Genomic DNA, 21956 nt, shown 5'->3' on the forward strand with positions numbered 1-21956 from the left:
GTGGCCCTAATCCGGGGCCTTGTTATGAGACCATAACTATACTTGAGCGTGAGTGTATTTGTAGGTGTCTTCAGTACTTTGCCGTGTTCCCGCGCTTGAGCCTTCTGCAGTGACATTCATTGTTGAAACTTCACACTGCTGAGCTCATATCGTCCAAGTAAATGAATCAGTATAAAACAGCTGCCAGTAATTAATGCAAATTCTTCTTTTGTTCTCGCATTTCGCATCTAAAAACGAATAAGTCCATCTGTTTACGCGGTAAGAGCTCAAGCGTTCTTAATTTCTTCTCTTCCCTTGAAAAAGAGCTCTCGTTTTCGAAACGGCTTTCATTCAAATGTATTCTCGAAATGTCTGCGCTTTAAATTTTCAAACACTAATTTAGCGTAGAGTTTTAGTGACAAACAAGCTGGATACCTGTTTGCCTTACAATTGACGGTCACGCCATCTTATTGTTTGCGATATTATCTCGTGACCTCTGGTGACGTCAGTAGCAAATTTGGGTACCCAAGATGGAGCTCGCAGTTTCGGAGTACTTTACTGTCGGCAATATATTCTTGGCTATTGTTTTCTTACTGATTCTCAATCAATTGGTTGAACTGTATCAGTTCAGGAACATGCCACCAGGACCTCGTCTGACATCTTTGCCTTTTGTGGGAAATCTGTTGAGCTTTGATGACGGACAGGTTTGTTTGCACCAAGAACCACTCTATATTTATATTTTCTCGTAATTTGCTCAGAATTCGATCTTGTGATTGATTTTTGCCAGTGATTTTATTTGAGTGCGACGATTCACTGTATCGCATTCTTGTGAAATCGTGGCTATATTGATATAATAGAAAGCTCCTATCCCTGCATTTTCATATGCCTCACAGAAGGGTGCTAAACAAACAGAGCAAATTTGCATGTTATGTTTCTTCGCCTCAGCAGTGTGCGTTGCGGAAAATTGAATCATCCAACCGTAGGATGAGAGAGGTCGAAAAGAGCGTTTCTGTAAAGCGAGATGATTGAGAGATGTTATTATAAATAAAAAGCTGCTAGATGATTGTGAGATGTTTATCGTCTTCTGTAGTGTCTCAGCAAGAACTGAAAAGATGAAATTTTGGTGTTTCCAGGCACAAAATAATTTGTTTCAAAGGTATTCTTCTTTCTTTTGTGTATGCTGCGTCCAATAATCTCTAATGCAAATGTCGAACTACGAAGAGAGGGGCCGAAAACTGTGGGAAGGAGGCTAAACGTAACGATATAATCGACATAAATTTAGGCAAGTTATACCTTATATCGGACACTTTAACTATTATATTTTGTTTTCTTTATGACTAAGCTTGAAAGAGAAGTATGGTAACTTGTATTCCTTGAAGGTGGGGAGTTTTAAAACCGTCATTGCCGAGGATGCGGCTTCAGTGAAAGGAGTGTTGGTGAAGAAATCGGCTGATTGTGCTGGGAGACCCAGTGGTATATATTCAGTGTATTCTTACCATTCGTTATGAACTATACTCATTTATAGAAAGTGTAGGATTCTAAGAATTAAACGCTTTTGAGATACTATCAACATGATCTCACTTTAAAAAAAGGAATAGGTCGATATTCGGGAAGTTAACTCAATTAGAGATGAATAAGTTTGTTGACAGGCAATCAAACATTGTTGAGAGTTCGATAATGAAATCTAAAGGACTAAATTTGTATCTGAGTTACCAGGAACCCTACTGTCGTAATATCCAAAGCGCTACGGGTGCCGCAATTGAATTTTCCATTTAGGACTCTTTACTTGTAGCTAGCGTTTATAGCCCTGATTTTGTAATCAGCTGGGTAGCGAGAGAAACCCGTTTTCCCCTTCAGATCCGGTAGGCTACCATCCACCATCGGTGGCAGAAATGTAAACTTGTGCTGCATCCAAGACAAGAACAAGAACAGCTCCACCTTTTAGGCAACGGAAACAATACAAAAACATCTTTTATAAATGTAAGAGTTTCACTGAGGATATTAGGAACCAAGACCACTAAGGCATAAGCACATTTTTGAAATATCGAGTAATTCCAAAAACTGCAAAGGATACTCATGCCAGATTAAGCAAAGGGGAGCTTGAAGTCTTTTAATTGGATTCAAGAAGAGCGTTTTTACAAAGGGCACTTAAATCATCCCATCAGCTCAAATACTCCCCGAGACAAATTTATTTAAATATTGCTGAACTTAAGAGACGTTCGAGTAGCTGCTAAGAAGAGAGAACTGATACAATATGACATCTACCTTGGCATGGATAAATTTTCCTTGTGCAAGTGTTGCCGGCGAAATTGCGATTAAAACTGATATAAAGGGAATAGAAAGTCTCACCTTTGCCAAGGCCTCGCCGGCACAAACCCGGCGTCCAGCTAAGAAGGGAAGAAAATTGCCAGAGTTGATGATAATTTGGCCATCGGAGTCAATATGACGACGAGGGTCGAAGGAGTCTGGGTCCTCCCAAAGGTTAGGGTCAAGATTAACGGCCATTAGGTTGGCCATCACCACAGTATCCTTCGGAACGCGGTAACCGACCAATGTCGTATCGTTCAGAGTGTAATGTGGAAGAGCTGTCGGAGCAACATTTCCAAGGCGTAGTGATTCCATGATGGTGGCCAGGATTAGAGGAAGTTTTGAACGGTCATTCAGATCTGGCATGCGATCCCTTCCGACAACGTCGTCCAGCTGACTCTGTATATCCCTTTGGTGCTCAGGATGGTTGACAAGATATGCAATGACCCAACGTAAGGCAGCAATGACGGGGTCAGAACCTGCACTAAATATATCTCCCACGCTGTTGATTATGTAGTCGTCTGATAAAATGGATGCTCTCTCCTCTGCGTCAACCTCATTCTCGGCAGCAATCCTCTCTCTCAGAAGACTTCCAATTAGAATATCGATCTCTGCTTTTGGGTCGAACTCATTTTTCTGTATCTTTAACTGTTGGCGAAGAATTTCAAACATTCGGTCTACGATCTTCTGCTCTGCTTGATACCCAGAAAAAGGAAAGTACTTGGCTATTGGAAAGAAATCCAAGACGAAGATTGAGAAGTTACCTCAGAGTCTGTAAAAGCCTTGTTATTCAAGTGCAAGAGTTCCTCAAAATCTGGATGGGACGAGTCGAAGTGTTTCCCAAATGTGATTCGACATATCACATTTGCAACGCTCTCCATGATTATCTTTCCAGGGTCGAAGTCATCTCCATTTTGGTCCTCAAAGTACTGCATCAGCCGTCCCACCTGCTCGGAGATCTTTTCAATCAAAGATAACAAATATACTTTCAATCTCGCGCAATGGTTAATCATTAACACCAATAGAAAATCATTTGCATAGTTTGACAATCAATGGCGTATTAGAGACATAGAATAATACAATTTGCATAGAGGCACACAATCAATTGCACCTTCATACAATCATTTATTCAAAATGGTCAATAATTAACGTGAACTGACAAACATGTGTGTAGTAAGAACAAACCCCTCAATGAATGATTAACTCATTAAATGACTTGGTTATGACTGACTGTCTGACTGATGTCTCTTTAACTGGCTGGGGTCATGTGATGACTGATTGACAACCTAATTTACAAACAATGGACTGATTGATTCGCTGGTGCGTTTGGGAAATTCGTTGCATTGTACGACCCCCTTATGTCATGACACACCTATGTCATGACACACCTATGTCACGACACACCTATGTCACACGAGATTAAAGACAAAACGCACCAAATAATTTGTTGTGAAAAGGCAAAATTATCTTTTATGGCCAACTTTATTTCAGAGTGTCAATTCAAAGATAGATAAAGACCCTGATTTATTTTACTTTTAAAATAGTCGTCACAGATTTCCGTTGAATAATAGGCACCTCAATATTCTGAAGAATTAAAACATTTCCGACTTTTAAAATGCAAATTTCAAGAAATGTGTGAAAAATGATAGGGACATACTTGCATACTTGTTTTGATTTAAATATTTTCAAGAATAAACCTTTTAGCATCGACTGTAATGCTGCTGCAATCTTTAATGGATTTTTTCGTTGTTTGACCTCAAGAGTTTTATCGCCCTTGAAAATTTACGTGTTTGAGAGGAGCTAGTTTGTACAACGTGACCGGGTCAAAAATGTTCATGAGAGGACAGAAAGAGCCCCTTCCCCCCCCCCGAAAGATGAAGGACTTCTGTCGCAGGCTTGTGCAAAGGCGAGCATTTAGCGAAGGAAATGATGAACATGCTACCTCTACTCAAAATATATATAACAAAAATTGTTTAGTGAACAGGAAATGAAAATAGACAGATGCTCAAGGTATTATCTTCATACTAAACGGGTTTAGCCCCCCCGAAGACCTCTTTGTCTTTAGCCTAAGTTATTATCTGGTCTAAGACGAAAAGTGTTTTACAAGATTGCCCTTGATTTCATGGGAAACAGCTAGCAGTATCGTCTAAAACTCTTTTCTGATCGCAATGTTCGCGATGTCCGCCGTATTGGACGTGAACAACGAAGAGACTTGGACACTAGAGTGGTCTAAATTTCCCACCAGCCTTTTCAAGCATAGTTTAGTTTAGTTGTGCACGTGTATCGGGAAATATGTCTATACTACAGTTTGTAACAGTGTTGCGTTTTTTCATTCGTTTACTTGTGGTTTTATCCATCATGGAAGACAGCAGAAGAAGTCACACTGTCATATCCGTTCGTGGGCCATTTAGTTGACGTGTTTTTCTCGTCTTCAGGAAGTTAGTGGCGCGACGACACTCTGGAAGATCGAATCATCGAAAATTATGGAGGTAGGCTTGTTGCTTTGGTGTATTTATTGCTATTAATTGGTATATCTGTCAAACGCTCACCAACTGCAGAATAATCTTTCCATATGATCAACATCAGCATATGTCTGTGTGCTTTGAAGATAGTGGAACATAGCGACAGTCACTTGTTTTGTTAAGAGATACATGTATTAGTCTAAGGGTATTCTGTACTTCATCCGATCATTTAACGGCCAGGTTAAATACATTTTCAATCTTAGAATAACGAAATATCTGCAATTACCCAAGCGTTTCCTGATTTTGGAAGTATGACTACGTTATTTATCCCTCAGTTCCCTAAAATTGAAAACAAATTATATTGGCATTCGTGTCTGGGACTTAGTTGTGAAACACATGCATGGGTGATCAGTAGCACATGATAAGGGACCGAAATATGTGTGTTTAAGTCGTACAGAATGAGTGTCAGACTAGATGCAGACCAGCTTTGACAAGCATATGCCTCTATTAGTATGTATGAGCTAGCTGATTGTTTTCTACTGTGGAATGGTCCCTGTCTATTTCAATTGGCATTGTATTTGCAGCAAAAGCTGGTGTTCTGTTGCACCCAATGTCTGTTGATTGTCTTGTGTTTCTTTAAGTTGTGTTTGTTCACCACTGTGGTCCTGTTAACTTTGCCACACATAAACCACAATTTTTGGTTGCTGGCAAATTTACATCAAAATATGCTTGCCAAGAAATATTGTAGTGCAGTAGTCAAAACAAATAATTTTGTGTCTAACAACCTAATGTATAACTTTCTTAGTGTTTGCTATGACACTACATTTTAACTCATTTCACCATGGCCTGTAGTCTGCACCACAAGCTTACAAAAAAACAAAACAAAAAAAAATCTCCTTGTAAAATAATTAAGTAGATTTAATTAACTTTTCACAGAAATTTTGAATTAACAAACTGTTTACAACAGAACCAAAAAAATGATTTTCCCAATTCTTGCTGTGACACTACAAAAGTCATGATGGTGTCTCACAGACGCAACTGATATAAAAACAGACGTTTTCTTAGCACAAAAAAAAAAAAATCTTGGGTGTGATCAATGCACCCTTGAAAGTTTTAAGAAAAATCTTGTCTTAGAAGAAATAGTATTTTGTCGCCTGAATCAGCAAATTATGCCTAGTAAAATCAAAGATTTGATTTTTTATAGTTCTTGCTGTGATGAGACTGAAGACAATGAACATGACACTAGTGTCTCACCATTATGTAATTAAAAAAAAGTAAACTTTTTCTTGTAGAAAAATCTGATAGGTGAGAAAAATCTTTTTTGAAGGGAAGGCATTTTACAGTTTGAATCAGCTTTATGCATAGCAAAACCAAAGATGTGTATTTTTCAGTTGGTGTTGTGACACAGTGATGTTACAGAAGAGGATAATCATCTCACAGAGGTGGTGTGGCTAGCTTTGAGCTGATTCAATTGGCAATGCAAAGTAGTTTTTTATAGAATTGATTTATGAAAGTGAAAAGAAAGTGTTTATGAGGAAACCAATGGTCAGCGATGGTTGTCTACAAAGTTCACATCTTTCAAAATATGACAGCTTTCATCAACACTGTTGTGAACTTTGAGCCAGTGCAACAGTGGTGGAAAAGGGAGTGGGAAGTTTTTTGTTAACACTCCTCAAATCAGTACTTCTACAGTTCATTAAAAAATTTATTTTGAGGATCAGTTTAAAAGAGAGAGCAAAGTTCAAAGTTTTGATTAAGGTTGTGTTTTTTGATAGTTTTATTATTTTATCAAAAATAAGAGTGGCCGTCAGCTATTTGTTTCATGAAATTATTTTAATTAGGAACAACACACTTCCTGAATCCTTTTTTTTTCCAAAATGTTTTCTAACTTCTTTTAATACTGAATTGACTATGGCAAAAGGCAGCCCCTTTCTTTCAACAATTTTGGTTGGGACACTCAAATAAGGTTGATTAGAAAAATAAAAGATACATGTTGACTTTGAGCTTTCAAAAGATAGTTTTAACATTCACATTTTTTGGTCTAGATTGATAGGCAGCTCTATATGCTTTAATCTGATAAAGTGGTTTTTGAATTAAGTATTTCAATTAGATGCTATTCTGTACTTCTTTTTGACACAAGACCTATGTCATCATAGGACTACATTATAACTGAAAGCATATTCAACAAATTCATTGTCTACCAATTATTGGGTGACTTTGAACTGATGAAACTGATGGACTAGTTTGTTAGTCACTCAGTATACTAATGTTTTAGTTAGTGGCTAGATTATAACTTCAGTCTTTGATTGAATAATGATTCAGGTAGTAAATGTTACATACATGTACCAACTGACAGGACAGTCAACTGATAGACTAATTGATTAACTGTCTGACTAACTGGTGACTGACTGACTGATTGATTGATTGACTGATTGATAGACTGACTCACTGATTGTCTGACAGACTCAGACTAATTGATTGATTAAGTGATTGACTCACTGACTCACAGACTGACTGATTGATTAATTGGTTGACTGACTGATTAACTGACTGATGTATTAATTAGATAATTTGGTTTTATCGACTGAGTTGAATTGACCATCATAAAGAGCTTCTCAGCTGACGTTTCTAGTGTCAGCCCCTTGTCCTTCTCTCTGAATAAGGCTAATGCTCAAAATGTCAGCTTTAGAAACTCTTTACAGTGGCCAGTTTACATTATCAACTCAGTTAATTTAACCAAATTACTATGTTATACTCCCCCACTGATACAGCTACATAGTTTCTTTAGAAATGTACCCCATTTATGATTGATTAACTGACTAATTGATTACCTGACGGACTGACCATTTATTGATTGATTGATTGACTGTCTGAATCTCTATATGTTTGTAATAAACTTAATACACCATGGAAAGTCTGTCTGTATGGTACATGTATTTATGCACCCATTGGTTTGAGTCAGAAATCTTACTTGTTCCTTGCATTGTCTTTTTCAATTTCTGTTATTACCAACACATGTGTAAATAGCATACAGAGAGAAATTTTATTTTGTATTCTATACATGTATGTACATGTTTATCTCTTCTAAGAATTTAACAGTTTAAAGAACATGCAAGGACTTGAAAGAACAACTAAGCATTAATTCCTATTTAGCATAACACTCATCAGAAGGACTTTCTTCTTATTTCTCCAGGTCAGATGTCTGATGGGTGAACAAGTGGATGAAGCTTGAAGAGCAGATCTCTTTCAAGATGCTTGTTTTACTTTGCAATCCAGCTGTAAGGTGAACCAGATAAACAAATCTTATTAATAAGCCAAGTTCTGTTTCAGTGCAAGGTAGCAAATGCATGATGCTGCTCACTTAATGTAAAGCAGTATCTATGTGTGGAACATTAACTTGAAATTCACCCCAGACATGCAGTGTATCAATGTACTATGGATTAAGGTTGACATCTTTGTCACTTTTCATTGTCTGTAGTCACAGTTGACTTTCTGATTTGCAATTCTGCAAAAGGACAAGTTGCCCTATACATAAGTGTATGATATATCTGAGAAAGAAAATTGTTACAAGAAAAAGTGTGAAGTTGTGTAGGGATTGAAATTGCTGAATTCTAGAAATTCCAATTTGAAGTCTTACCAAATCACCTTTGTTCTTTTTGCCATTGAATAAGTATGGAAGCTGACAAGGGGAAACATTTCTAGCATAAAGAACTGCCTGCAACTGAAGCACCTTCACTGAAGAAGCATAGAATCTGGCTGATCTTATGGGAAATAGGCAGCATGATTGACTTGTGCCTGTCTGGTTGACTATCTGTCTGACTGATTGCGACTGACTGACTATTGGATGGTGAACTAAATTACCTACATGTTACTAAATGATTGACTGATTGACTTCCTGTCTATTTGACTGACTGATAAACTGTCAGACTGGCCAGCTGACTAACTGATTGCATGACAATCTGATTGTCATTCACCCACCAACCGATGGACTGGCTGACTAACAGAGTGTCTGACTGACTGATTGACTTATTTACCAACTGGCTGTCTGGTTGACTCTGACTGATTGCTTGATGACGCAACAGACTAACTGTTTAGCTGACTGATTAAACGATTGAATGACTGACAACTCACTTACTGGCTGGCTGATAGACTATTAGACTCACTGACAGATTGACTGTGGTCTGACCAACTGGCAAATTGACTGACTAACTAGCTGAATGACAGCTGACTACCTGACTGACTGACCAGCATAATAAAAGACTGTCTGACAGACTGGCTAACAAAGCAACCGATTGAATGGCTGACTGACCAACTGATTGACTGGTTGATAAAACAACTGAGTGATTTACTGACTGACTGTCTTGCTCTTGACTGATTAATTGACTGGCTCACAAAGTGACTGATTGACTGATGGACAGTCATGAAGGCTGGAAGGCAATCATTTAGATATACAAAGTCACCCTGTGGGAGTCAGTGGCTTCTCTGATGTGTAATGCAAAGTCATATAACAAAAGACAACAGAAAATATAGTCGTCAAGCTTTTGCCATGCAAATAGGCATGGTGGCACAGCATGAAATAAGAGTTTCATTTGTACATACTTCAATCAGTCAACCGTCCTAAAATAAATGAAAAGTGGCAACAGTAAATTACCACCAAGGATCCACTCCAATAAATATTCATTCAATAACAAAATGAGTTTTTTATTATTTGAGTGGTCATGTGCCTCAAAATGACTGACATACTGTACTTGCACTCTTTTGTATTACAACTGCATACCAAACTCAATTGGTACATGGTAGCCACAGGTCAGCTTATGATCCAGAAAAATTCTCTAAGGCTTGGGAAATTGCAGAAAGTTTATTTGGAAAAAAAAAGTGAAATTTTAGAGAAAATTCAAAGAATTTGAATGACATTAAAATGGACTGAAGTCATTTTTACTTATGATTTGTGAAAAACATACTAGTGCATGGAAGGACTTGCTGTTGGGAGAACCTGGAGGCTGTTCCTCACGTACAGTATCTAACATTTTGCATAATTTGGTCTGCACAACTCTATTTTGATCAGGGAATTTGTTAAAGGAAGTTACAAACTTTTGTCTGGCAACCACATTCTATCTGACCGGAAGACTGTAAATAGTGGACTAACTTATGAAAAGACCAACTGACTGACTGATAGACTTCCTGGCCGACTGACTACATATAAGTGACTGACTGACTGACTCATCGATAAACCAACTGGCTGACTGATAGACTCTCTGGCAGACTGACTACATATAGGTGACTGACTGACTGACTAAGTGACAGTTTGACTAACTCACTTACTGACTGACTGACTGAATGACTGATTATATGACTGACTGACTGACTGATAGTCTGATTAACTGACTGACCAATCAAATGATTGACTGATTGACTAACTGATTTACTGACTGACTGATTCACTGAGTGACTGACAGACTAACTGTCTGATTGATGTACTGCCTTACTAACTGATTGAATGACTGACTGACTGACTGAATGAATGATCATTGATTGACTGATTGATTGACAGACTGACTGACTGATTGAATGATTGATGACTGACTGACTTAATGACTGACTGACTTAATGACTGACTATTTGACTGAATGGCTGATGACTTACTGACTGACTGACTGACTGATTGACCGGCTGACTGACTTACTGACTGTTAAAGTGATAGACTGACTAAATAAGTGATAAATGAACCAACTGTCCTACTGACTGGGCTGACTAAAGCTCTTGCACACCAACTGACTACAATAAACCACTCGATGAATGATTAACTCATTAAATGACTTGGTTATGACTGACTGTCTGGCTAATGTCTGTTTAACTGACTGGGATTATGTGATGACTGATTGGCAACCTAATTTACAAACTGACTTAAACCTATTTGTAGATTGCTTTATCAGCATAAAATATTACTATGCTCTGTGGAGCTTGTGATTCTAAAGAATTGTAACCATAGACAGGTGAAAGAGGCAACCAGAAGTGTTTGTGGGCCTGTATCAATGCCTGCTTTCCATGTTATCCCCCAATCTGGTGTTCCTTCCAAATTCTCTTTTTATTGAAAAACAAAGAATGGTATACGGCATGTCTGGGTGAGTCAGTACAGTCAAGTGTCCATGCCAAAATGTGTTAAAACAAACATTTTTGCAATTGAAGCATGATATGGGAAGTTCCAAAATTGTCTCATGTGGTCTGTTCAACCAATGGAGACAGTGATTATCAACATTTTGGCTGAATGGATGGTTTGACTCTTCATTAATTACTGGAAATGTGATGAGTGAATTTTGTGAAACCTCTCCTAGTTTTCCTATCAACAATTTCTACATTGTGATAAAAATCTTTAAAATTTAGTCCCAAAAATTCGTTTCAAAAAGAAAACAATTATTTGAGTAGGGACTGAGGCTCTGAGATTTGGATTTTCAATGGACTTTATTGATTCGCTGGTGCGTCTGGGAAATTCGTTGTACGACCCCCTATGTCATGACACACCTATGTCACGCGTGATTAAAGACAAAATGCACCGAATAATTTGTTGTGAAAAGGCAAAATTATCTTTTATGGCCAACTTTATTTCAGAGTGTCAATTCAAAGATAGATAAAGACCCTGATTTATTTTACTTTTAAAACAGTCGTCACAGATTTCCACTGAATAATAGGCACCTCATTATTCTGAAGAATTGAACATCTCCGACTTTTAAAATGCAAATTTCAAGAAATGCGTGAAAAATGATAGGGACATATTTGCATACTTGTTTTGATATAAATATTTTCAAGGCTAAACCTCTTTAGGATCGACTGTAATGCTGCTGCAATCTTTAATGGATTTTTTCGTTGTTGGACCCCAAGAGTTTTATCGCCCTTGAAAATTTTCGTGTTTGAGAAGAGTTGGTTTGTACACGATCGCATGGGTTTAAAATATTTGAATTTTATTAGGTACGATTTCGGAGTGGAATTTCTCTCAAATGTCGGTAATTATTTCTAAATCAGTTGTAAGGAGGAACCGAATGGAGAGGTTTTATCGGAAACAAACTCTGAGCATCCAAGATCTGTCCTACAAGGTTTCAAGCCTTGTCTCGCGCTACCTAGCGTTACAAAAATTTTCTCTTACGTTAAGCAAATACGATAGCTGTTTTCCTTGAATACGTTCTCTTAGTGCGTTTGTTTTTAATACATGGTTTGCTTCTATCTCATAGAAAAAAATGGATTGTAATTCGGGAAAAATTTAGCACTTTATTTTACAATCGTTGAAAAAGGTCACGGTAGTAGAGGAGGTCACGCGACTCTGCGTGACGACTTGAACAAAGCCTGCGAAAAGAGATAATTTGGTGAATATTATCTTCTGCGCTTTTTGCTTTGATAAAAACACGAATTCGCGTTATGTTTTGAGAGATAATCACTTTTTACTAAAATCAAACGCATCGGGAAACTATTTTGGGAAACGTATTTTTGTAGCAATGTTGTTAAGTCTTGTTAAGCAAAACTTGGCTTATTATTAGGAATTTATCTGGTTCACTTTTTAACGGTTGGATTGCGAAGTAAAGCAACACAGGAATGAAGTAACAATATTTTATTGATAGAATAAAATTGTCTGTCTTGTCCATCATTTTATTTAAGGAACTAAAATTAAAAAAAAAATAAAGCCAATCTTATCCCTGCTATAGTTGCTTCCACTCTGTTGCTCATAGTCAGTGATGTTTCGTCAGTCCTCTTTTATTATTCCAACTTTAAAATCCTGTTCAGTTTTATCTGATCCCTTAGTACAAGCCGGGGACAGTTGAACACTTGGAAGAGTTGACCACTTGCTCCCAAGTAGGAGGGACAGGGTAAAGGAAAGTGAGAGTTTGCTCCCAATGCCTCTGGGGTCTTTCTCCTAATTTGTCACAATATCACACCTGATCAATTTGGAATTGATGATTTGAAAAAAAATAATAAAAATTCAAAATGGAATTTGATTAAAGGAGCTGATTTGCAAGTCAATGTATCGAAAGCTAAAGTGATTTGCCTCCGCGGCAATAGAAATAATTTTAGCTCGCAATCGCGCTATAAATTTAGTAGAAAAAACCCTAATAGAGTCAGAAATGTTCCCAACCTGGACAAAAAAAACCGAAGTGCTGACTTGAGGTGCCCAATTTCCAGAGCATCGTCACTGAAAGCAAGGAAAGATACCGAATCTCACTAGTCTGGTTTGACTTTATCACACAAATGTCACCAAAGAGCACAAGTCGCTAAATGTCTCTTATCAGTGAAGATACCCATACCAGAATCTCTCTCTAATTAAAAAGAAAATAATTTGGCGGTAATCTTATCCTTAGGCGAATGAAAAGGTTTAGTTTTATTCTAATAATTATATTTTGCAAAAGGTTTTATTTAGTTCCGCACATTCGGCTTAGTTTTTTTGTTGACCATTTCAAGTCACAAGACGTCTACGGGAATTGTTCCTTGTGAATGTGCATGCGAAGGAATAATTGGAGGAAAAAAAACCAAAGAACAAATCTCCAGAAGACGTCTGTGATCTGAGACAGGCAATCCACAAACAAAGCTAAACGAGCCTTGAACTAAATAATAAGAGAAAAAAGTGTCAAGAGTAAACCTAGGAAGTTTTTAAAAACTAAGTATAAACTAGGAAACGCTGATTATAATAGCGAAATAGAAGAAAATACCTAAAGCTTTAAAGCCTTCAGTTTTATCTGTTTATGCGATTTGCATCGGCTTCAAACCCTACTTCGGTTAGATATTTTTAGTTAAGGCGAAAATGCCCTTTTATCCTCTGCTTATTCCGAAAAATGTTCCTGGCACAAAATTATCTGTGACTGGACCCTTGCTTGACGAGCCTACATGTATATGTACGAACGGCTACGTGAAGGCTATTAAAAGTAACATCTATGTAGTAAAATTATATTAATATTACCTAAATACCCATCTTTTTATGCTAACACTATTCCCTTGTCATTATTTTTTTTTAAGGAAAACTAGATAAGTTTTAGTCACTAAGGAATAAGGTAAATCTTAAAACTAACACTTTTCCTAATGAAAAAAAATGCTTCTTTAATCAAAAAGTAATAAGTTCTGCCTATTCATGAATAAGTCTAGTGTTTATGATCATGCTCTTACCCTGTTAAATGAAAAAAATATATACTACACTATACTAACCCTAAAATTATGGTATAATAATTCCATGATGAAAAAATTTCTCCTCAAGTGAAAAAAAAGAAATTTTGCCTACAATTAGTCATAATTTTCCTTAAATAGCAATAAAGATAATTTTTATCAAAGCTAATGTTAATATTTTCCCTTATAAATATGCTACTTTCATTAAAAGTGAATAAATTTTCCCTATTCCAGCAAAGGCCTAGCTTTTACAACTTTTAGCAGCTGTATAATTATGCAAAAAATATGCTGATCCTAAATAATAGTAAGTATAGCAATATGGTTTTATAGTGAGAAAATGCTAGCTAATTAAAAAAAATTGTTTAAGTATAGCAATATGGTTTTATAGTGAGAAAATGCTAGTTAATTAAAAAAAATTGTTTAAAAAAATGTTTATATAATTATGTTTATGCCAATGGTTAATATTTTGTGTTATATTTAAGTTATAATTAAATGAAAAACTAAAGAAGAGAGATTCTGGATTTGGTATCAACCCATCAGAGAGACCCCCAGTAACTATTAGCTCAATTTGATGTCATTTGTGTGAGTCCAGTCAAGCCAGACCAGAGAAATCCAGCAAAAATCCGCACTCCCAATGTAAATACACCTAAATTGACTCCTTCAATTCAGTGCAACTGTTTTAATGATCCTTAGTTTTGGAACATTTCGAGATACATTGAATGCAAAAAAGCACCTTCTGAGGCCAAAATGTGTCAAATTGATGGTGTGATTCCATGACAAATTAGGCAAAACCCCAAAGACAAAAGAGCAAACTCTCACCTTCCTCTACACTGTCCTCCCTACTTGAGAGCAAGAGGTCAACTCTTCCAAGTGTCCAACTGTCCCCTGCTTGAACTTCAGGATCAGACAAAGCATCACAGGATTTCTCAGTTAGAATATTTCAGAGGACATCAGAAACACACCTTCTAAGAACAGACAGAGCTTCCACAACCCAGCAGGGATGTGATTGGCTAAATTTTTTTTCTTTGTTCTTGCCTCTAAGTGTGTGTGCCACCAGCAATCTGAAATTAAATAATATCCTAGAAACTTAAGTAGATATGCAAGCTCATTACCACAGTAGATGACCTACCAAATTAAAATAATGATGTTAATAGCTAAATAATGTCTCTTGGTGAAGCTAGTTCATGGCACAAAATTTACGCTTACTTACTGGTAGCTACTTCAAGATCAAGCTTGCAATACCAAGCTTAGAAAAAATAATGTCCTTCAGAACTAAGTTTTGAAAAAAAAATGGAATCCTGCAAGAGACCCTAGAAGATATCATGACTTGTAAAACCGAAAAGTACCAGGAAAGGAAATTAAATTATATGGAAATGTAGCCTACCGTGTTTACCTTAAGCAGAAAAGATATCTTCAGTAAGGCTTAATATTGAAAAGTATAGCTGGTCAAACTTATGTGAAATCATCAAGGATTTGCTCTTTGCATAACGTGGCATTCAATCTAACTTAGCAATAAATTTAAATGAAACCTTCTCAGCCACATATGCAGCCCAGGGGAAAAATAGTGAGCTAATGAAAAGCAAACTAAAACTACTCCTAAAATTAGTTTGTGGTATGAGCTGATGTACTCAATATAATAATATTACCACAAACATCATGCCAACCTAAAAAACTGGTATCCTAAAACATCATAAAACTCTGGAAACCCTTAGGCCAGGAAATCCTAGAATGACATGTTTCCCTCAAATTCCTAGGACAAATACCTTACTAAGACCCTCTTCTCCCACCACCCCCCCCCCCTCCAAAAAAAAGAACATGGAACACCCAGAAATCACTATGACCCAGAAACCTAAAACTATGAAGCCTAAGACTTAGAAATCTGAGACCCAGAGACCTTTAACCCTTATACTTACTATGAAATGGTAGGAATAATTATGTTAAATATACCTGAGACATGGAAATCTGAGATCAAGAAAATTCTAACACCCCTAGACTTAAAACTGGTTAAACCTCAGCCCAAAAGATCCTGGACCCACAAAGAGAAAGATCTAAAAATATACCTTAGACTGAGAAATCCAAGATTCAGAAACCTGAGGCCCAAAAGCCCAACACTTAGAACACCTTAATACCAAAAAACCTCGGGAACTAGAAAACCTAAGCAAAGGAAAACCACAACCCACCAAACTTAGATCTGGAAAACCTGATACAGCTTGGAATAAGAAAACCTATGGTGTGGAAATCAAAGACCCAGAAGTATATAAAGAAAATTGTGTCAGCATGATGTTGGTAATATTAACTATTATTAATATTTAAGATATTACTAATTTGTAATTGTTTTGAAAGCTTCCATTTGAGCAATGAGGTATGTCTTAGAATTATTTGTAGCTTAGTTTGGCTTTGTAAAAATTCTTCAAAATTCTCTAGTAACCAATTTCTCCATTCCAAATTATATAATTTGTCTGTGGTTACCAATATCCAATTGTAGCTTCAATCACAATCTAAATGAACTACAGTGAAAAAACCTTTGATGCAAAACCTATTGAAGACCCAAAAGTCTCACACCCAAAGGACCAGCAGCCTAAAAAACCCAGGGCTTAAAAATCCAAATACCTAAGGACTGGGACCAGAAAAAAAAATCTAAGACCAAAAAAGACCTGAAGATAACCAAGAAATCTCCTTACTTCAAGCTACAATTTGAAAGTGGAAACAGCCAACTCAGTGTCTACTAAATATGCACTTACTCCAATTTTCATGTGTGTCACACACCTATGACAGTCACCGTGAAATTCAATTTGGTAGATAAATGATGTTCAATAATGCCTTAAACCTAGAAAACTGAGATTGAATCTGTTGTAGTCTTAGAATAACATGCAAACTCCAAACAGGAAAAAATCAATCACAGGTAGAAATCGTGACAACTAAATCTAACATTAACCTCCCCAAACTTAGTTCAAACAAGTACAAAAATTAGGGAATGCAGGCATGAAAGAAATTCCTAAGTGGTTCCATCTCACTTACTGCTTGTCTCTTAAATCATATTATGATGATAAAGACCAACAGTAAGGAGAAAATACCTAAACTTAGCACCTAGAAAAATAGTGAGGACCAGAAATCCCACACCCAGAAAGGATTCAGAAAACCTAAGACTTGGAAATCTGTTAAAAGAAGGACATAACACCAAACTATGACCCCAACTGCCTTGGACCCAATAAACCTAAAATACACGAATCTTAAGGAACAAAAGGCTTAAAACTGAAAAAACCTGAAACCCAAAAAATCTGACCCAAAAGACCTTAGACCCTTTAATACCTATGGCCTGAAAAGCCTAAGACCACAAAAACCCAGAACCAAAAAGCTAAAGTCCCATGAACCTGACACTTTTAAAACCTGAGAGCAAAAACCTCTAAGGACCCCAATATAATTATCTGAGACCTGAAAAATGTAAGAATGAAAACATCTACAACTAGAAAACTTGAAACCAGAAAATCCAATGTGAAAGAAACCTAATAAGCTAAAAAACTGGAGATATAAAAAAAAACCAAGACCCAAAAACCTTTGAACCCAAAGGAATCTTAGTCCCAAAAAACCCACCACCCAGAAAACCCAGGACCCAAATATCCCATGACCCAGAGAGACCTAAGCTAAAAGATCTGAGAGATTAAATCAAAAGCGAGACCCAAAGACCTAAGCGCATTAAACCTGAACCCAAAGAAATCTTAGACCCAAAAAGTCCCACCACCCCAAAAACCCGGGACCCAAATATCCCATGACCCAGAGAGACCTAAGCGAAAAGATGAGAGATATTGAAAAAAAAGGCAAGAACCATAAACCTAAGCCCATTAAGCCTGAACCCAAAGAAACCTAAGAACCAAAAAACTTACCATGACCTGAAAAACCCAGGACCTGAAATACTATGACCCAGAAACCCAAGCTCTGAGAGCAGACATTCAATGAAAACCTACAACCCAAAAGCCTAAGCCCATTCACCTGAACCTATAATAAACAAAGACCCAAAAGACTTACCAAAAAAAAAAAAACCCAGGACCCAAAAATTCCTTGACCCAGAAATCTGAGCTGACTAGGACCAAAAATCAGTAAAAACTGAGATCCAAAAACTTAAGCCCTGGAACCTGAGACCCCAAAAGCACTTGTTTGAACAACTGTGGCACACACACATTCCCATTATTATGAACTACAAAAAAAGAAAGAGCTTAATGAATGGTGGTGGTGGAACAACAGCTGGGTGAAAAACCTCCCTGTACGTCCACTTGCACCTAGGAGGAAAACCCCGGGCCAGCTGCACCCCCATTCAATGACCTCCCGGGCTGGGCCCAAATTAAATCTAGTATTGATGGAAATGATAAATAATCTTGTACTTGCTTCCAGTGCCAGTCATCAAGGTTCCTTTACCATGATGAGTCCCATGTTGTTGATCTTTGAAGTATCCTCAGCTTTGTTGCTTGGCTTGTGATGTCCAGTTGTGATACTTTCCATTTGGTAGATCTATGAAACAAGATATAGGAACGATGTTGTTAATATTCTACTCGAAAAAATTTTATCCTATTCCTATAATAGATGATGGAGGAGTGTTCCAATTTTTTTAAATCAAAGAAAAATAAACAGCATACAGGTTTAGTGCCTCACCCCACCGGGGCTTATCCCTTTTTTTTTTTTTTTAAGCATGAAAAAACTGAGATTCTTACTTCCTAGACAGGATGCTGATTTTAATCACAGAAAAATAAAAAGTAGGTAAAAACACAACACACTAGCCAAACCCTGCTAAAAACATTTCCTTTACATAAGAAATTCTAAACTAGTCTAAAATAATCCACTATTTAGCTTGTATAAATGACTTCCTGAGGGTTTCTAGCATTGACCTTTAACTGCATACAACATCAGGCCCTTAACGTTACATGAATATCACAGCCACAACAAAAATAGCAAGTCAATCATAATCTCATATTGACCCATTAGGAAGGAATTTTCTCAAAAATAATGTCTCAGACCTGTAAACTCCCCCTCATGAAGAAAAAGAAGTTTCTCCCAGAACTACATTTCTGTTCAATATCAATAAAATTTTACGCAAAATGGAGCTGAGCAAAGAGAAATGTCAACTTGGAGATAATGTTTGATCAAGTACCAAATTCCCCCCACTAGAATGATAATTGTTGTTAGGAAGAAACTGTAAGGAATTTATATTTTCATCTTCAAGGGCAAAAAGGGTACAACAAAAGCTGGGAACAGATCAGTGTTTTGGTCTAGTTTACTCTAGTATCAGCTTCATGTTGGTTTTTAGATATAGTGACTAAAAATCATGTACTTCAATTTTCAATGAATCTTAAGCAAGACAATTTACTCATCCAGTGCCTCTCTCTTCATTCAACAAACTTTAAGGGAAACTTAAGGGGAAAATAGCTGAGGTGTAACGTGTGACAGACTTACTTCACTTCCTCCAGGAAAGACTTAAGGATGCAACTGTTTGAAGATTGCATAACACTATCCAACAGATAAATCTATATAAGGTGGCTAGTGCAGTATGTTTTGGTAACACTATCCACTGGATAGTGATTTATTAGTTGGATAGTATTATCTGCCCTTTGAACAAATGGACCCTGGTTGCTTCATGCTGAGGAATTCAGCACAAGCTCAGTTGGAGATATGGAGATATGGAGATATGGAGATATGGAGATATGCTGCATCGAAATTATGGAACGCTTTACCGGACGAGTCTCGAAAGATACAAACATTTACTACTTTTAAAAATTACTTAAAAACATTAGATCTCACAGGACTCTAGTGCGGTGAGGATCTATCCTTGATTATATTTACTGTTTTTAATGATTACATTTTATACATTTTACTTGGTGACTACATTGTTAAATTCTTATATAATTTTAATATTAGCTAGTTCTTAATCTTAATTTATTTAAATTTATATACCTTCACAAGGCTTTATAATTTCCTTTTCTCTTTTTATTTCGTGGCGTACCTGTAAACTAGCTTTTAGCTAAGTGTTCTGACCACGTTAAATAAATTGATTGATTGATTGATTGATTGATTGATTGCTATAATGAGACATTCACTCATGTGACCATGACATGACATTCAGGAAGTGCATTTGCGATCTGAGTACAGTTCCTACAGCATTATCATATTTGCAGAGTAAGCATGCATAATGACAAGCTACAAAGAAATGTCTTTAGGGTTCCAGGTACCAATCTGAGTCTTGTTTGATTATAAATGTCCAGTACAGGAAACAAAAATGTTTATATCTTACCTGTTGCATTTTGACCTTCTGGTTTATCATTTATCATTCAGCCTCATCAGACTACCACTCTGATCCAAGATCCATGGTTGTCCATTGCCCACCAAGACTTATCCATGGGCCAAGTACCAAAACAAGCTTGAATTTCCTCAAGACAGTCGACGCTCCAGCTATCAACTTCAGAAGGCTTCCATGTTGAATTGTTATTAATCCCAGTTCCCTCGCACCAACGAAAACACGCAAGTCGCGGATCACGCACGAAAATAGCGATTCCACGACAGTTTTCGAGCGTGTTTACGAATCTATGCGTGTAGTTTCTATGGAGCGTAAGTGTATCCTTTAAAGTAATCATCAGCCGGAGAAATTTTTCAGCTTACGGCTCTTAAAAATGACGTGATGTTTACTGGAGAATTAATGTTGCCTACAATCTTAAAAAAAAGAGACAAAACAATACCCTAGACTCTCCTTTTTTACTACTCACATCTCTGAAAAGAGACTGTAAGTAGTAAAAACAAAATCAATCTCAGTGAATTGATCTTCTTTCATTTCGCAATATGTACTCCAATAAAACTATGCATTCGACTATTATGCAATAAACCTTTAAATACAACTACATGAAGAAGTGGCGTGTTTATATGACGGTGCGCATCTTTTAAGGCCGATTAGGTGTGGCACTGTTAACATGACCATAGTCTCAGGCAACGATTCGAAGTCGGTTTACTACATTGCATAACGCACATACAACTGCCACAAGTCTCTCACAGATACCTCCCCTTCTCCGTGATCATCACAAAAGAGAGAATTTGAAAGCGATACCGTAATTCTCGTCTTGGACCATATTGGCACGTTCACGTTCAATCTCCCTTTTCTGGTGTCAGCTTTTCAGTAGTGATTTCTCTCAAAATTTTTGAAAATTTTTTCGATACTTACCATACAATTATCGTTTCCTAATTCCTAGACTCGCCTTAGGTATTACGACAAAGAACTTTGAAATCTAATGTCTAAATACTCTATCCCCAATCTTCACCCTCATTTAAGGTTTTTTGAGGTATTTTTGTAATATTGATTTAAGTTTTCTCGTAAGCTCGCCTATCGTTTTAGACCTATAAATGATCACTCACTTACCTCTCAATAAAACTATAGGAATATCGAAATTCTTGATCAATTAGAGTGAAGATTCTTTTAAGCCTGAGCGATTTCAAATTGAAGTAAGTACCTCATCCGAACGTTCTGAGAAGTTTGGCAGTACGTCTTGAAACAATCCCCATGCCATTTTCAATATGACGGATCAAATTGATGACACTTTCATTCCTCCAGAACGATGAGAAAAAAGTTTGTAATTATTTAGAACAAAGAATCTCGTCAAAGCAAGAATAAATCACCTTTTCGGTTAAGCCATTTCTTGTAATATAAGACCATTAAAACAACATTTATTTAGTGCCATTTTCAGGACGTGAATTAACTTTTTTCGATGCATTCTCTAAGTGGTTACTCTATGGTTGCCCCAAAGACATCTTACGTTCCCCGTTCTCAGTTTCTCGGTCGTTCTCAGTTCCCCGCGCCTCGCCCCTGTGCACACACCCCTGATGTGATTCCTCGTGTTTCTCTTCCAATCGCAAGGAGTCTTCTCGTGACCCCACCCCATTCCAAACCCCCTAAATTTAGTATACCCTCGCCATTACTTTTCTCTTTTTCTCGTTTTCATTTTTGCGCGCATTCCACGTGTTTTCTCTACCTCCTCAATCTTCTCATGCATTCCTTTTCTCTTTTTTCTCCCTGGTTCATGACTGGAAACGTAGACAGAG

The 21956-nt window shown here is 37.0% G+C and overlaps 1 protein-coding gene and 1 pseudogene across 5 annotated transcripts; one reads left to right on the forward strand and one right to left on the reverse strand.

The window, feature by feature from the left end:
* Positions 1-339: 339 nt before the first annotated feature.
* On the forward strand, positions 340-20283 carry LOC113666269 (steroid 17-alpha-hydroxylase/17,20 lyase-like). 5 transcript variants are annotated; one of them, XM_089187682.1, is made up of 5 exons: positions 340-683; positions 1359-1452; positions 4652-4775; positions 7942-8031; positions 20205-20283. In XM_089187682.1, the coding sequence occupies exons 1-3, from the start codon at positions 510-512 to the stop codon at positions 4699-4701; spliced, it is 318 nt and encodes a 105-aa protein (XP_089043808.1). In that variant the 5' UTR covers positions 340-509; the 3' UTR covers positions 4702-4775; positions 7942-8031; positions 20205-20283. The 5 variants fall into 5 exon arrangements, with proteins under 5 accessions (XP_089043808.1, XP_089043806.1, XP_089043807.1 ...); XM_089187680.1 differs by lacking the exon at positions 20205-20283 and adding an exon at positions 9586-12422 and having other exon boundaries at positions 7942-9554; XM_089187681.1 differs by lacking the exon at positions 20205-20283 and adding an exon at positions 8420-12422.
* On the reverse strand, positions 1762-3299 carry LOC113665350 (steroid 17-alpha-hydroxylase/17,20 lyase-like; annotated as a pseudogene).
* Positions 20284-21956: the final 1673 nt, after the last annotated feature.

This window comes from Pocillopora damicornis, chromosome 11 (assembly GCF_964200805.1).
Source record: "Pocillopora damicornis chromosome 11, jaPocDami1.2, whole genome shotgun sequence".
In the NCBI taxonomy this organism is placed as follows: Eukaryota; Metazoa; Cnidaria; class Anthozoa; order Scleractinia; family Pocilloporidae; genus Pocillopora; species Pocillopora damicornis.

Bases quoted from the DNA above. Each gene is read 5' to 3' on its own strand.
- LOC113666269 (XM_089187682.1), top strand. From the start codon at position 510: ATGGAGCTCGCAGTTTCGGAGTACTTTACTGTCGGCAATATATTCTTG. The intron at 684-1,358 runs GTTTGTTTGCAC...TATTCCTTGAAG, and splicing joins TGAGCTTTGATGACGGACAG to GTGGGGAGTTTTAAAACCGT. The intron at 1,453-4,651 runs GTATATATTCAG...CCATCATGGAAG, and splicing joins TTGTGCTGGGAGACCCAGTG to ACAGCAGAAGAAGTCACACT.